This window comes from Anopheles merus, chromosome X, assembly GCF_017562075.2.
Source record: "Anopheles merus strain MAF chromosome X, AmerM5.1, whole genome shotgun sequence".
In the NCBI taxonomy this organism is placed as follows: Eukaryota; Metazoa; Arthropoda; class Insecta; order Diptera; family Culicidae; genus Anopheles; species Anopheles merus.
Genome location: NC_054081.1, coordinates 7,034,218 through 7,050,314, shown reverse-complemented (window position 1 = coordinate 7,050,314; position 16,097 = coordinate 7,034,218). Strand labels below are relative to the sequence as shown.

The following is a 16,097-nucleotide window of genomic DNA, read 5'->3' as shown; positions in this document are numbered from 1 at the left end:
TAGACGGCCTAGAAAGACTTTCCCGGAGCCAGGCATACGCTGCGCGACCTCACGCTGTACATCTCGTATAGTTCGTCTTTTTAACGACTCCTCCATTGTCCTTCCACACATACGGGGCCAAGTATCTTTCCGAGCATCTTCCTCCCCAACGCGGCTTAGAGGGTTTCGTCAGATTTGAACAGCGTCGATGTCTTAGAGGCGTATGTGACTCTCGGTACTATATAGGTGCTATATAGTCTTCGTGACAGGTTCTTGGAGGTGAACTGATTGTTTAAGGCTCTAGAATGACCGGTTGACAACCTTTGACAAAAGATATGTAAATTTTGGGACGACTTCAAAAGTGCGTTCACCTATCTGTACATCACGCCTACGTTGGTTTGGATTACTATTGGTAGAGTCGTTGAAGTTGCCACAATCACTTTGGTCTTTGCCTCCTTTTTCTGCAATCCGAGGTTATCTGCCGTCTGCTCGATCCCTTGGTAGGCTTCTGCTACATAGAGGAACCGCAGACCAATGTTGGTTGATTGGGTTAACTTGTAGAAGATGGTTCCCGAAGTCTCTATCCTCGAGTCCCGGATGGCCCTCTTCTAGCGCCAAGTTGAATAGGAGACAGGCAAGCCCGTCCCCTTGGTGCAGACCTTTGGTGGTAGAAAAAGGCCGCTGAAAGTTCCATGCATCTACCTTCACCTGGCAAGTGACGTTGGTCATAGACATTCTAACTAACCTTATTGGTTTGGCCGGGATTCCAAAAGAGCTCATAGCGTCGTACAGTTTTTCCCTGGCTATGCTATCATATGTAGCTTAGAAGTCAATGAAGAGATGGTACGTGTCGTGTCATTCAGCCATCTTCTCCAAGATCTTCCGCATGGAGAAGTCGGTAGTTGATTTTCCGTTTCAGAATCCTCTCTTCGACGTGAGGGACAAGACGATCCTGAAGGATCAGGGAGAATACATTTTATAGGCGGTATTCACCACCGTAATACCCCTGTAGTAGTTGCAGTCCAACCTGTCTCCCTTATTGTATATGGGGTAGATGATACCGATATTTGCTATCCCACACCTCAGTAACAATTAGATGAATCGCGTTTTCTACTCGTGCACCTCCTATGTGATATTGCAGACCTAAAAAACGAATGAGCCAAACGCGCCAAAACGTCACATTAAATAAAATTTCCTATTCGTACTGCCTGTTTTTAACTATCTCTTAAATCGCGCTGTCACTTAAAGTACCGGTCCGATCGGTTCATCTTGCTCAGGAAGCCGTTGTAAAAATCTTGCCCCGACAGTGTCTTCTTTCCGCCGACGGATAGCTGCAACAGTTCTAGCGCTCGACCGTCACCACACCGAACCAGCAGCTGCCTGCTGCGCTTGGAGTATTCGAGCTGGCCGGGCCGGTCTGCCGGCACTGCCGGTACCGGCTGCGTGCTGTCGAAGGACAGTTTAAACAGCTTCACTAGCTCCCCCCCAAAGCTGGTGAGCAGTGGGCGCAGCCCGTACAGGGCGCGGTACCGATCGTACACGCTCACAGCCGTTGCCTGGGGCCATCGGATTTCCGCAAACTTTGGATCGATTTTCGGCGCTGTGGCGGTTGCAAGCGAACGAGAAAGAAACGCGTTACAGCATCATATAGTAGTACCAGCGCCACTCCCATCAACCTACCGTACGTTGCCTCCGCATCGTTCTGCACGGTTAGCCGCTGGTAGTAGCCCTCCAGGTCCTCGATGCAGGTGACCAAGCAGTCGGCACCGATCGCGGCCAGCCGGTCGTGCAGCTCGGGCATTAGCGTGTCGCGCTCGATGCTGACCGCCGACTGGAGCAGTATTTCCCCGACGTCGAACTGTTTCGGCTTGATGCGCATGATGCTGATGCCGGTCCGCTGCTCGCCGTTCGCGATGGCGTGCACGATCGGGGCCGCACCGCGCAGCTTGGGCAGTAGGCTAGCGTGCACATTAAGCATTCCCCTGCGAAGATGAAACCGAAGCGAATGCATGAGTCGGGTGGACACCAAGGTAAGGTAATAGCCGGGGCGGCACCTACCGATCGAAGCAATCGATGAACGTCTCCGGTATGAGGTGGCCGAACGAAACGACCACGCCGAGATCGAACCTGCCGGCAGTGGCAGGCGTACAGGCGGGCCAATCGTGCAGCGGCAGGCCGGCGGTTCGGCTGTACTGCTTCACCGGGTTCTTCGCCGCCTTGAACGACGTCACCACCTCGAGCCGCTCCACTCGCCCATTGTTTACTCTACGGAGAGACCGGGAAGCTAATGCAAAGCTGGAAAAGCGGACCGAGCGGACACCGCGACTGTTGTGCACTTACAGATTGGTGTGAATGCTTTTCAGACTTGGCAGTGAGAAGTGGTCCGTGCCGAAGAACAGCACCTTGAGGCGGGAAACGTTGGCAAAGTGTCGCTGGGCGCTGGCGTTGGTGATGCTGCGGAAGATCGAACGCCTTGGGCGTACCCGGCTCAGCAGCATTCTGTGCGGCGAGTGGAATTATGTGATATCATTCGTAAACAAACCCGCTCCTTGGCTCCCTGGTGGAAACATCACAACAAAACCGAACGACACAGTGACAAACCGGTTGTGCGTCGGTCACATAGGAAGGGGTAACATTTCGGTAGAAGTAAGGTTCGGCCCTCTATGCTACATTGGAGAAGCGTGACGTAGTTTATAACATTCCCAAGCAGCATTTTTATTATGATTTTATCATCCACGCGGCCGAGCAGTGTTGGTTATGAAAATATTGAGGGACCATTTTTGTTGCAAGAGAAACAAATCGATGCGTAATTGTTTTAGTATGTATCGTTACCAACGAGATAAGAAATGTATTTATCTAGTACAAACAAGTTTTTTTTTATTTTTTCTCGATGATCCATGAGAAATAGCCGTCGAAAGGTATAAAACCCCCTAAAAATTTCATTTTTGAGAAACATGTTCAATAAGCAGAAAACCAAACATATTTGAAATATAGGTAGTCCCGAGATACACCCCAAGTGCCACAAATCCACTAAACGACCACTAAACGGCTTCTAAACGACTCAAGTTCTCTACCTAAACGGAATATAGAAAGACTTCGTTTAGCAGACGCCAAACGACTCATGCATTCTAAAAATAGCAAAAAGCTGGTGGCGCTATCTGTTGGTGGGATACCCCAACCAGTTGAGCTTCATCGCTTGGAGGAGAGCTTTCTCATTTCCTCTGTACTGTTGTATGGTTTCGCATTGAAGTTATGCATCGCTAGAACTAGAACGGCGATACGATTGTTTAAATACTAAACTCCAACGGAAACCACCAGCACTGAAGCAAGTGAGATTTGAGCAATGGTCATTGGTGTTGATACCCACGTATTTAACCACACGACCATTTATATAGATTTTTGCTCAGAAAGTTAGAAGGCTATATAGGTCATAATAAAATGCAACTTGTCGAAACACATTGCAAGAAAAGGATAGCAATATAATGATGAGTTGTAATACGCCATCTATTGATCAAACCAATGAAGCTGTGGAGCTTTCATTTTTTTTCTATGGATATTCAATTTTCCAGTCGTTTAAGCTTAATCTGTGGCGCTTGGGACGGTACCTCTTATACGCGGATTCGGAGATACGCGGTTTCCTAAATTTGACAGTTCTTTGATCAAATTGTACTGATTTAACACATCTATTGTAAAATGCCAAATAATTTCTGTTTTGATCGGATGTTAAAAACTATTTCAAAAGGTTTGAAACTGTTATATTCATTCAGAATCATATCAAATAATTAATTAAGTGGCTAAAACCACTCCGTAGTTGCAAATTTACACGAAAATTAGTGATATTTTGGCTAGAAATGACGAGATTCGACTTACGCGGAAATTCGAGATACGCGGTTTGTTGCGGCCGTTTTCGGTCCCCATTAACCGTGTATCTCAGGGACCGCCTGTATAGGTAGTCCCCGAGATACACGGCATTTCTCATATGCCAAATAATGTCCCTATTGATCGAATGATAAAAAAAAACCGTTTCAAAATGTTGTGTTTAGAAGCTCCGAAGGGTGCCGAGTTGAGACTTTTGGAACGATGTTGAAAAAATCGGTTTTAATCGCTAAAATGAAATGAAAAATGTTTTTTTTTTATGCTTTTTTTGCATATTTATCTGCTTATAAGATTAAAAAAAACATTAAATTTAATTGATCGTCCACCATAAATTGTAAATTTAAAATATTCTTAGCTCCATCGTTCTCTGCATACCGAGGAGATTTCTCTCACTGAAAATGCTACATTTAATTTGCTCTCAATACCCTGGTTTTACCAACAAGTCAACAAATAAATAAATACAGAATAAAAACAACATAAAAAAACAAAAAAAGGTATAATTTTCTATCGATTTGCCCATCCACGACAATAAAAACGCCATTCAACAAAAATGTTGCTTGGGTTTGAGATAAACAAGCGTTATGTGTAACGCTAATGTAACGTAAAATGATGAGCTCCATTTTTTTCGCCATTGTTTACATTTCGCGCGCTGTTGACAGAAGCCCGCAGTCGTACAGAGCTGTCAAAGGCGGCGGCAGCTGTCAGCGGCAGTGTTTATGTTTCGCACAACACGTGCTAACAGAGCGACGCAGGACCGGGAACCACCAAGTTCGGGGTTCGTATTTTCCCCCCCCTCAGCAGACTCGCGCGCACAAACATACCCAAACACACACACGCGGGACCATGTGCGCCAAGGTGAGTAGAAAGGCGGACGCGGTGCTGCGCCGGAAGGCGGCGGCCACCGTCCGGAAGCCGAACCCGTTCGAGACGGTCGTGATGAAGACGAAGCACGCCGTGCTCAACCGTGGCACACAATCAAAGCGGCCCGGCCAGCTGCACCGCCTGTCGCACGAGAAGCGGGAGCAGACGCTCGGCAAGGAGTTTGCGCTGCTGCACAAGACGAACCAGTTTATGGACGCGCGGCAGAACGGCCGGTACGCCCGGCAGCCGTCCCGCAAGGAGCAGGCGAAGGAGATGTACAATCTGAACCTGACGCACGGCGGACGGACGATGCACGAGATCGAGCACCTGGACGACGTGCCGGACGGTGCCGACGAGGACGAGGACGAGGACGGGATGCTGCAGGGTAAGCGCTGAGAGCCAGTTGGCCGCCATCTGCTCGGCTTGTTTGCTGACGTGTGTGTGTGTGTGTGTGTGTGTGTGTGTGTGTGTGTGTGTGTGTGTGTGTGTGTGTGTGTGCGTGCGATTGCTTTTGCAGATGCCTTTACCAGTGCGACACACTTCGGTGGCGGTTCGGACGACGATTCGGGCCGACCGGCCGGCAAGGACCGCAAGACGGTGATCGAGGAGATGATTGCGGAGAGCAAGCGGCAGAAGACGGAGCGGCAGCGCGAGAACGACGAGATGTACGAGATGCGGCTGCGGCTGGACGACGAGCTGAAGAGCCTGATGCCGCAGTTCACCGAGCACATCCGGCGGGATAGCGAGCGGCCGAAGCCGGACGATTACGATCGGGCGCTGCGCGAGATGGTGTTTGAGCCGCGCGGTGCCCCCACCGAGAAGCTGAAGTCGATCGATCGGGCGGCGGAGGAGCAGAAGCGCCGGGAGGTGGCCGAGCGGGAAAAGCAGCAGCGGATGCAGCAGCAGGAGGCGCAGAGGGTGACGCACGGCGCTAGCCGGCCGATTTCGGCCGACGCGCTCGGCGATGACTATCTGGTGGAGGGTGAGGGTGAGGGCGAGGAGGAAGCGTACTACGGCGAGCCGGATGGGGAAGACGTTCGCAACGGATCGGCACCGGACGAGGAGGAGGAGGAGGAGGAGGAGGAGGAAGATGAGGGTGAGGAGTCGGATTCGAGCGAGGCGGACAGCCTGTCGGACCTGAAGGCGGCGGTGCAGCACAAGGACGACAGCGAGGACGAGTCGGACGCGGAACCGGAACCGGCCAAACAAACTGTAGCGCCCAAAGCGAAGGCCAAGCCGGCGGCCGTTGCGCCCACGTACACGCTGCGCATGGTAGACGTGCCGCGCGAGTACGAACAGTTTGCCGAGCTGCTGGACGGGCACGAGGGCGACGTGCAGGGGCGGGTCGGTGTGGTCGCGTCCATGGTGCACACGCTCCGGCAGAAGCCCTTCCTGCACAAATCGCGCTGGTCGGTGCTGTTCGCCTACGCGCTCAACTACCTCGGCGTGCGGTTTGCGCACTCCACCAGCGCCACGATTGCGGGCGAGTTCGAGATGCTGCACCTGCTGACGCCGCTGCTGCACGATATCGCGCAAACGGACCCGTCCGGCATTGGCCGGGTGTTCCACAGCGTGCTCGAGGAAAAGTACAGCGAGTTCCGGAAGCAACCCCGGCGCTATCCCGATCTGGCGACGGTCGTGCTGCTCAAGCTGGTCCCTGTCCTGTTCTCGGCGTCCGATCGGCGCCACTCCATCGTGACGCCGGCGCTCGTGTTCGTGGGGGAAATTCTCTCCCGCTGTCAGGTGCGCAACCGGCGCGACATTGCCCGCGGCCTGCTGCTCGTCACGACCGTGCTGGAGTGTGCGGAGCATTCCAAGCGGTTTCTCCCGTCCGCCGTCGCCTTCCTGACCGGCGTGCTGGGGCAGGCGTGCGCCAAGGACGCCCTGCACCCGCTGGCCACCGTCGGGCAGCCGTTTAAGCTCGCCAGCCTGCAGCTCAGCGAAGCGGACGTGCTGACGGAGGCGGACGCCGCCGCGACACAGCTCACCGGGCAGGATCTGCTGCTCGGGCAGCTAACGCCCTCCTTCAAGGTGCGTGCCATCGTCTGCACGGTCACGCTGCTCTCCGCCCTCTGCACCCAGCTGGACAGCAATCCCGCCCTACCGATCGTTGCGGCCCACTTTCTGCTCCCGCTGCGCGCTCTGCGCAAAGCGCCGGCCAGCCGTCCGGTGCAGACCGCGCTCGACGAAGCGATCGCGCAGCTGTCCGCGCTGGCCGGCCGCACCCTGCCCTACCTGGCGCAGGCGAAGCAGAAACCGAAACCGCTGCGGCTGCTCGAGCCGAAGATTAACCCGGTGTACGAGGACATCCGGCGCCGGCCGAAGGAGGCGGTGCCGGTGCGCGAGCAGCGCCGCAAGCTGCAGCAGAAGATTAAGAAGGTGACGCGCGGCGCCAAGCGCGAGATACGCCTCGACAACGAGTACCTGGCGAAGCTGCAGCACAAGCGGCGCATGGAGAGCGACCGCGAGCGGCAGCAGAAGGTGCGCCAGATCTTTAGCCACGCGTCGCACCAGCAGGCCGAGCTGAAATCGCTCGACCGGCGGGCCAAGTATCGGAAGTAAGGGTGTGCTCGGTTCCGGCGGGGGGGTGGCTAGCGTTTAGGTTAATTAAAATGCTAAGGTTAAGGCTGTAAACGGAAGCGGCGCAGGTTACGAGACGCGCCTAAAGAGGACGAGCCTAGGAGACGAAAACTAAAGAGACGGGCAGGAAGCGTTGTACGAAAAAAAAAGTGTTAAATGCGGAATGGAAGATAGAGCTGGTTTCGGAAAATGAAGCTTGCTTGAAGCGTTCATCACACCTGGGAAGAACAGTGTGTAGAATTTTAAGCATTTAGAGTTAAGTGCTAGTGAGCTGGTGCGGGTGAAGGAGGAGAGCTGATGAGTATTTGAACATCTGTACGAATTTGCAATCAGCGATGTTAACAAAAACTCGGTAATAGATTGTAACCAGTTCGTTTTGTTCGAGACGGCCGGGAAATCCCTCTCTCTTAATGTGAGTGTTAAGGTTCCACTGCCATGTATAGGTGGTCGCGGCGAATAAATTTGGCCAAAATGTTTGATTATCAAAGAAATCATTGATTGAAGTAAACCTTGATTTAGAAATAGATATAATAAAACATTATTCCGTTCCCATCGTTCATCGAGAGTAGTTGCATTTCCCCAAACTCCTTTTGGTTATGGGGCCCAGGAACGCAATCGAAGTACGTACACCTCAAGCAAGTAAGAGAAACATTTTTTTCGCAGAATATGGAATAGCGGATTTGGATTTTTTTTTGCGGCTATCGATACGTTGCATCATTGGACCCAAACGCCTATTCGTATGGAAATGCCGAAATCGACTCCGTATCCAAGCCGATTCTGTCTTCGGAGCCAATTCCGATGTCGGAGCTGATTTTGATTCCAGAACCGACTTCGGAGCCAATTCTGATTCCGGTGCCGATTCCGAGGCCGATTCTGGAACCGATTCCGGATCCAATTCTGATTTCAGAGCTGATTTCGTAACTGATTTCGGAACCGATTCCGGAGCTGATTCTAGAACCGATTCCGGAGCCAATTTCGGAACCAATTCTGAGGCCGATTCCGATTCCGGAGCAGATTCTGGAATAGATTCAGGAAAATGATCCCGAACTTACTATCCGGAATATATTCCAGAAAACTTCGGAGCTAACCGGAATCGATTCTTGAGCCGATTCTGAAGCCGATTCCGATTCCGGAACCAATTAGAGAGCTAATTTCGGAACCAAGTCCAGAGCTACTTCCGGAACCAATTCCGAAGCTGATTCCGATTCCGGAGCTGATTTCGGGATCGATTCAGGATCTGATTCCGGAACCAATTACGGAGCTGATTCCGATTCCCGAGCTGATTCCGGAACCAATTCTGGAGCAGATTCCGCAACCGATTGCGGAGCTGATTCCGGAACCGATTCCGGAGTCGATTCTAGAATCGATTCAAGAAAATGATACTGGACCTACTATCCGGAATATATTCCAGAAAACTTCGAAGCTAGCCGGAATCGATTCCTGAGCCGATTCTGATTCCGAAGCCGATTTCGATTCCGGAACCAATTCGAAAGCTAATTCCGGAACCAATTCCAGAGCTAATTCTGGAACCAATTCCAGAGCTAATTCTGGAACCAATTCCGGAGCTGACTTCGGAATCGATTCAGGAGCTAATTCCGATTCCCGAGCTGATTTCGGAAACGATTCCGATTCCGGAGCTAATTTCGAAACCGAATTCGGAGCTGATTCCGGAATCGATTCAGGAAAATGATTCCGGATCTATTATTAGCTGATTCCGATTCTGGAGCTGATTTTGGAACCAATTCAGACGATTCCGGAGCTGATTTGGATAATTTGAAAAAGGCGTTTTAAGATGATGGGATGACCCGGCGCATTGAATTGCTACGGAAACTGACGAATATCCGTTTAGTAGATTCTTGCTCCGTGGAAGCGTATGTGAGTCAGTTGATGTGCACCAGTAACAAGCTAAAGTAATTATTAAAGAAATCATTGATCGAAGTAAACCTTGATTTAGAAATAGACTATCATTCCATTCCCATCGTTCATCAGACGTCATTGCATTTCCCTAAACTCCTTTACAAAATAGTCCAAAAAAACGCAACACAAAACCACCCAAAAGTAAGCTTTGCAAAAGGAAATGCCCCAGGCTACTCGAGCCCTTGTTTTTATTATTACATAAAGAATGTCACAGGTATATGCTGCTCCTGGTTGCTCTCCCCCTCCCCCCCCCCCCCCCCCCCCAAACGCCGCCACCGTACCTTACTTGCCGTGCTTTTCGAAGTACTCGCGCGAATCCTTCGGGTTCGGCTTGATGGTGGCCGCGTTCGACTTCGGCTCCCAGTTGGCCGGGCACACCTCGCCGTGCTTCTCCACGAACTGGAACGCCTTGATCAGGCGGAGCGTCTCGTCCACCGACCGCCCAACCGGCAGATCGTTGATCGTGATCTGGCGCACCACGCCGGCCGGATCGATGATGAACAGCCCGCGCAGCGAGATGCCGTCCGGCAGCAGCACGCCGTAGTCGGCGCTGATCCGCTTGGTCAGGTCGGCGAGCAGCGGATACTCGAGCTTGCCGAGCCCGCCCGCCTTCCGCGGCGTGTTGATCCAGGCCAGGTGGGAGAAGTGCGAGTCGACCGACACGCCGATCACCTCCGTGTTCAGCTCCCGGAACTCGTTGATCCGATCGCTAAAGGCAATGATTTCGGTCGGACACACGAACGTACTGGTGGATGGGGAGAATGAAAAAAAAGAAGCATGTTGATCCCGGCTGGCATGCCGCATACACACACACACACACTTACAAATCGAGCGGGTAGAAAAACAGCACCAAATATTTGCCCTGATAGTCGGCGAGCTTGATTTCGCGGAAGTCACCGTTGACGACGGCGGTACCCTGGAAGGATGGGGCGGGCTGCTGGACCTGGGCCACCGACAGCATCCGGCCGGTGTGCAGCAGGGCGCTGCGCTGGAGGCAGCCCCGCGCAGCGGCGGACGTGCCGAGCCGGGTGCACTAGGGAGCCGGGAATGGAAATGTTAAATTTAATGCAATTATATAATGAGCCGAGGGCCACTGAATGTAAACAAGGTGAAGGTGGAGCGGCCTGGCTGGTACGTACCGCTTGGGCTAGCTGGCGAACGAGAAAGGACATTTTGAAGGCAGAGCACTAAACGGTGATCGAATTCGGCTGTGGTGTAGATGGTGTTACCAATCGTGCACTAGCAGCTAGCTGATTGTGGCACCGTGACCGAACGTTTCGAATGTTCTTTTTTTTTCTTCAGCGAGTGTATGTTTGCTGCGATATGCCGGTTCACAGTGCGGTCAGTGTGGTCAGATTTTGTTTGGGCAATTTGAGCTGTATACAGGCAGTGCCCGCGATACGCGGATTCAGATATACGTGATTTTAATAATTTTTATAGTTTTTTGAGCAAATTGCCCAGTCAGACAGCCTTGTATTAATTTACCCATTCGAGCAGTTTTGTGTCAATCATAACAGTAATTTGAGAACAATTTAGCGGTACGAAGTGCTGTCGTTTGTTGTCGGTGAAAAGATGTAAATAAGAACAAAAAGAGTACCCAAGCGCCACAGATTAAGCTTAAACGACTGGAAAATTGAATATCCATAGAAAAAAAATGAAAGCTCCACAGCTTCATTGGTTTGATCAATAGATGGCGTATTACAACTCATCATTATATTGCTATCCTTTTCTTGCAATGTGTTTCGACAAGTTGCATTTTATTATGACCTATATAGCCTTCTAACTTTCTGAGCAAAAATCTATATAAATGGTCGTGTGGTTAGATACGTGGGTATCAACACCAATGACCATTGCTCTAATCTCACTTGCTTCAGTGCTGGTGGTTTCCGTTGGAGTTTAGTATTTAAACAATCGTATCGCCGTTCTAGTTCTAGCGATGCATAACTTCAATGCGAAACCATACAACAGTACAGAGGAAATGAGAAAGCTCTCCTCCAAGCGATGAAGCTCAACTGGTTGGGGTATCCCACCAACAGATAGCGCCACCAGCTTTTTTTGCTATTTTTAGAATGCATGAGTCGTTTGCCGTCTGCTAAACGAAGTCTTTCTATATTCCGTTTAGGTAGAGTGCTTGAGTCGTTTAGAAGCCGTTTAGTGGTCGTTTAGTGGATTTGTGGCACTTGGGGCTCTATGGGTTTGACAGCAGGTGGAATTCCGCGGCCGCGAAATTCCAGTCCGTGTATTTTCTGCCTTAAATCACTCTTAAATTACCGGTAATTTAGCAGTAACGGGTAAATTAAGTCCGATTTGTCTGACTGGGTGTATTGATTTGACACATCCCAAGTGCCACAAATCCACTAAACGACCACTAAACGGGTTCTAAAGGACTCAAACCTTCAACCTAAACGGAATATAAAAAGCCTTCGCTTAGCAGACGGCAAACAACTCATGCATTCTACAAATACCAAAAAGCTGATGGCGCCATCAATTTGTTGGATACCCAAACAGTGGAGCTTCCTCGCTTGGAGGAGAGCTTTCTCATTTCCTCTGTACTGTTGTATGGTTTCGCATTGAAGTTATGCATCGCTAGAACTAGAACGGCGATACGATTGTTTAAATATCAAACTCCAGCTCTGAAGCAAGTGAGATTTGAGTAATGGTCGTTGGTGTTGATGCCCACGTATCTGACCACACGACCATTTATATAGATTTTTGCACGGAAAGTTAGAAGGCTATAAAGGACATGATTAGATGAAACTCGTCGAACACACATTGCAAGAAAGTAATATAATGACGGGTTGTAATACGCCATCAATTAAGCAAACCTGTGAAGCTACGGAGTTTCCGTTTCATTGGGCATCAATAAAAATGAAACAAAAACCAAAATCCTTCACACCCTGTAATTCATGGTTCTGGTCACTCTACGCGTGTTTGAAGTTGACAGTTGGATTGCTTTCGGGCGACGAGACGAAGAACAGAACGAAAATTGTTCTCTATTAAATTAGAAACATATTTGCTGTGGTTTGCTTAAAATTTCGCCAAATCAATTTAATTGCAAAACAATTGAAGTAAACTTTTATTTCCCTTCACGCAAAGTGCAACAACAAGCTACAGCTTGGCAGCACTGGCAATGTAAACAAATTTGCGTGTATGTCAACATGCCTTCTTCTTGTTGTTTTTAGCCGGCATCGGAACTCCCCGCAGAGGCAGCTTTTCCTGCAGGGTATTTTGCTAGTTAATATTTTAATAGAAAATCTACTTTTTATTATTAGTCTCGCGTACAGTGAAACAAAAGCAGTTAGCAATCTCAGTCGAAAAAGTAAAACAACGTGCAGTCGTTCGTGTGGATGGCACAATAAAGCGGACAGTTGACAACAAATTCTTTTCTTCCTGTGGATTGTGGTCGACGCCTTCTACTCGCTGCGGTGCAGGTAAGCAAATCCACCCCACCCCCAGCACCAGCCTATCCTTTGAGCATCCTTTGATTGTTCTTTCTTCATGTGCAGCTCCTTCAGTGGTGGCAAGCGTCATCATGCGGTACCGCCCCACGGTGTCGGTCGTTGCCCTTGCGCTGGTCGCTGCCAGCGCGCTAATTGCCCCGGCCGCCGCCTGGACCGCACGGGGCTGCGTCGATCTCGACTCGTCCACGTTCGATCTCGTGACGCGCAAGTTCCGGTACAGTCTGGTGAAGTTCGATACCGCCTTCCCGTACGGCGACAAGCACGAAGCGTTTACCGGGCTCGCGCTCGAAACGGTCGGCACGACGGACGAGCTGCTGTTTGCGCTGGTCGGCATCAAGGACTACGGCGAGCAGGACAATGCCGACCTGGGCCGGCGGTTCGCCATCCCGAAGGAGTACCCGGTGATCAAGCTGTTCCACGGGGACGGTACGCCGCCGATCGATTTCGCCCCGGCCGACGGCGAGGTGACGGGCGACAGCTTGCGCAAATTTCTCAAGCGCCACACGGCGCTGTACATCGGGCTGCCTGGGTGTACCGAGCGGCTGGACCGGCTGGCCGAGTCGTTCGTGGGCACGGTGGAGCCGGCGGAATGGCGCGCTCTGATCGAGCAGGTCGAGCGGGCCGAACGGGCAGAGCGGGACGCGGCCAGCCGGGCGCCCTACCCTATGTATCTGTCGCTGATGCGCAAGATCGTGAAAGAGGCGGATGGGGGGCGGCGATCAGCCGGCGAGGTGGTGGCCGAGGAGATGAAGCGCGTCGAGAAGCTGCTGGCCGGGAAGCTGAGCGACGCGAAGCGGGCGGAGCTGAAGCTGCGCCTGAACGTGATGCTGTCGTTCGGTGGGGCGTCGAGCGGCACGCGCAAACCCGAACGGGCGGAGCTGTAGAACGAATAAAGGCTGCACGTGCGCCCGTGCGCATCTGCGTTCGAGAAACGTAACGGGAACACAACGGATTGTGTGGTTTGTCAGTTGAGAATCGATTTGTTTGGGGAGGGAAAGGTTGGAAAGTGTCCCTTTTGGCTTTATTGCAGAGCTAAAGTTTTTTTGGTCGGGATATTTGTTGCAAAAATCAGTCAAACATGAAAAAGATGGTTAATCTCTACCTCCCAGTATGATTGGTTGGTACACGGAGAGTGTCGGCGGAGCTGCTTCGCACTGTGCTAGCATCCGCTCGGTCGAATGCGAATTATTCTGGGCAACCAACCTAACCACATAAGCAACATAGAAACAAAAAAACAAAAAGAAGCCCTCTATGTACTCATCATGAGATCGCAAAATTTCAACTACAATTAACACAACCCTGTAAGGAGGGATCTCGAAAAAGAGGAGCTAATGTTTCACACACGCCGTTCTTGTTAGCACCCCCATCTTGCACCGGCTGCGGGCAATGGACGGATGGGCACGGCCAGCCACGCTCTGCGGCGTACGCCTATTGCTCGCTCGCTCCCCGGCAGCATGATTTCTCCATTTCGCCGTTGCGGCCACACGCAAGCAAACATTCCTCGCCGTCGTGAGCGCGAGCGGTGGAGAATCGCTGGAAGCTGAAGCGGTGCATGAGAAGAAAGCAAAACTATGCTGCCAATGCAAAACCGTTCCGGAAAGGAAGCGACAGACAAGTGCTTGCGCGAGAAGAGAAACACTTCCATCCGGAGAGAAAGAAAGCGAGAGAGATAGAAAGGGGAAGAAAAGAAAGAGCAAAAAAAACGATCATCTGGGAGGGATGCGCGTCTCTTTCTCTTTGGCCTTTCTTTCTTGTGCCGCGTACGAAAAGACCTGCGGCGGTACCGTGGGGATAGCGAAGGTACTCCCAACCCCCCTCCCCCCCCCCCTTCTGCAAGAAAGTGTTTCTCAACCTGCGCGCTTCTTGTTGTTGTTCGTCGAAAAGGGTGTGCTCATGTTTGCCGGGGCCCCAACAGAAAAGGTAGCATAAATCGTAAAATAAATAATGAAAAAATAGATAACTATACATCAGCGATATCGATGGGCTTTTGGAACTTCACCCACCTATCAATCCCAGGCGTAGTTGCAACAGACTTTTGGCAACATGTGTTGGGAAAGCAGGCAAGTGTATACGCTGTGGTGGTACTCATGTACTCTTCAATTTAACTTTTTGGACATTTTTTTTTCTCTAATTCCGTACAGGAATTGTCTAATACAATAGTTTTCCAGTTGGAATTCGGCCACCAGGTTTTAGTGTTAGCCGGAGTGATACTAGTGGTGGATCTTTTCGATAGTTATTTGAAGGTCTTGGAGCTCACTACCCAAGTTCGCAATAGTTTTTACGTGCGCGTGTTTCAATGGTTTTTAAGTATCAATCATTTGGAAAATCCACCATGGTTCGGGGGATGGGAATTGACAATGTTAAGAGATTCCTGCTCAAAAATGTTATATAATATTATTATACAAATTTCAACTGGTTGCCTCGAGGGCTATACAACACACACTTAAACTTAAACCTTACCTAGCTAAATCCCTCATACTAAAATTAAGTTCTTAGAAAGTATTCTTGTTTAAGTAAAAAAAAAGAAATAAATTGTTATTTAGTGTTAAGTAGCAGTCCATGACTTTTGTAATCTACGACTATTCCTAGTAACATTCGGATGTATGCGGATGTATAAAAGGGAGCAACCGCTGAATAGATGCTCACTGTGCTTTAACTCTTCTAAATGGTTATGGGCCCAGGAGATATTTTGCCCATAAATTTAACCCAGAGAATCAAACTCGAAGCTAAATCCTATTCTCTCTAGAAGATGTTGACCCAGAAGATTTCCATTTTGGTTGGATATTCCGAGGACACGAGTTTTGTGCAACCAACTCTTGGTCAGTCACTTGGTCGCGACATTTTCAGTCAGTGATCATCACGATACTTATGGGCAGTGATGCAAAATGTCATTGTCAATGTCACAAAAAAATCTGACTGAAACAAAATTTATGTCAGCGTCACTTAATAAATTCTGATAATCAGAGATGATACTCAAAACGATTGGTGTGACCAATGCTTGCTTTGTGACATTTTTGCGTCCATCGCTTGATCAGTCACTATGTCATGTTTTTTTTACTGTGATCTGCTCTGCAAAATGTCACTGACATAGTCATGACAAATTCCAACTGAAACAAAATCATATTACCGTCACGAGCTCTACTGTGATGATCAGAGGTGAGAGTCAAACAGTTGTTGGGACCATCACATGTTTGGTGACATTGTGTGCAACCAACTCTTGATCAGTCATTTGGTCGCGACATTTTCTGTCGGTGATCATCATGATAGTCATGAAAGATATGCGGTACGTGCGAGTGGTTCTAAGAAACAAAATGAGCATCTCGACAGATCATCAAACCAGACAGAGCGAGAAGGCATGCTCATTTTGCTGCTTGGGACCACACGCCAAGTGTATTCCAAGAATGTCGTGGTTATCATTGGGAG

General features: G+C 50.1%; 4 protein-coding genes across 4 annotated transcripts; 2 read left to right on the top strand and 2 right to left on the bottom strand.

Moving 5' to 3' along the window:
• Window positions 1-1,155: 1,155 nt before the first annotated feature.
• LOC121593478 (methionyl-tRNA formyltransferase, mitochondrial) lies at window positions 1,156-2,578 on the bottom strand. Its single transcript, XM_041915832.1, has 4 exons — window positions 2,320-2,578; window positions 2,038-2,244; window positions 1,660-1,961; window positions 1,156-1,579 (listed from the first exon to the last, which is right to left on the bottom strand). Exons 1-4 carry the CDS (start codon window positions 2,475-2,477, stop codon window positions 1,218-1,220), a joined length of 1,029 nt encoding a protein of 342 aa, XP_041771766.1. The 5' UTR covers window positions 2,478-2,578; the 3' UTR covers window positions 1,156-1,217.
• Window positions 2,579-4,535: 1,957 nt separating this feature from the next.
• LOC121593475 (nucleolar protein 14 homolog) lies at window positions 4,536-7,861 on the top strand. The gene is made up of 2 exons (XM_041915819.1): window positions 4,536-5,101; window positions 5,234-7,861. Exons 1-2 carry the CDS (start codon window positions 4,699-4,701, stop codon window positions 7,276-7,278), a joined length of 2,448 nt encoding a protein of 815 aa, XP_041771753.1. The 5' UTR covers window positions 4,536-4,698; the 3' UTR covers window positions 7,279-7,861.
• Window positions 7,862-9,355: 1,494 nt separating this feature from the next.
• On the bottom strand, window positions 9,356-10,568 carry LOC121592082 (peroxiredoxin-2-like). Its single transcript, XM_041913361.1, has 3 exons — window positions 10,353-10,568; window positions 10,038-10,246; window positions 9,356-9,958 (listed from the first exon to the last, which is right to left on the bottom strand). Exons 1-3 carry the CDS (start codon window positions 10,383-10,385, stop codon window positions 9,496-9,498), a joined length of 705 nt encoding a protein of 234 aa, XP_041769295.1. The 5' UTR covers window positions 10,386-10,568; the 3' UTR covers window positions 9,356-9,495.
• A 1,813-nt stretch (window positions 10,569-12,381) lies between these two features.
• On the top strand, window positions 12,382-13,606 carry LOC121592076 (protein windbeutel). The gene is made up of 2 exons (XM_041913349.1): window positions 12,382-12,644; window positions 12,720-13,606. Exon 2 carries the CDS (start codon window positions 12,746-12,748, stop codon window positions 13,556-13,558), a length of 813 nt encoding a protein of 270 aa, XP_041769283.1. The 5' UTR covers window positions 12,382-12,644; window positions 12,720-12,745; the 3' UTR covers window positions 13,559-13,606.
• The last annotated feature ends 2,491 nt before the right edge of the window (window positions 13,607-16,097 follow it).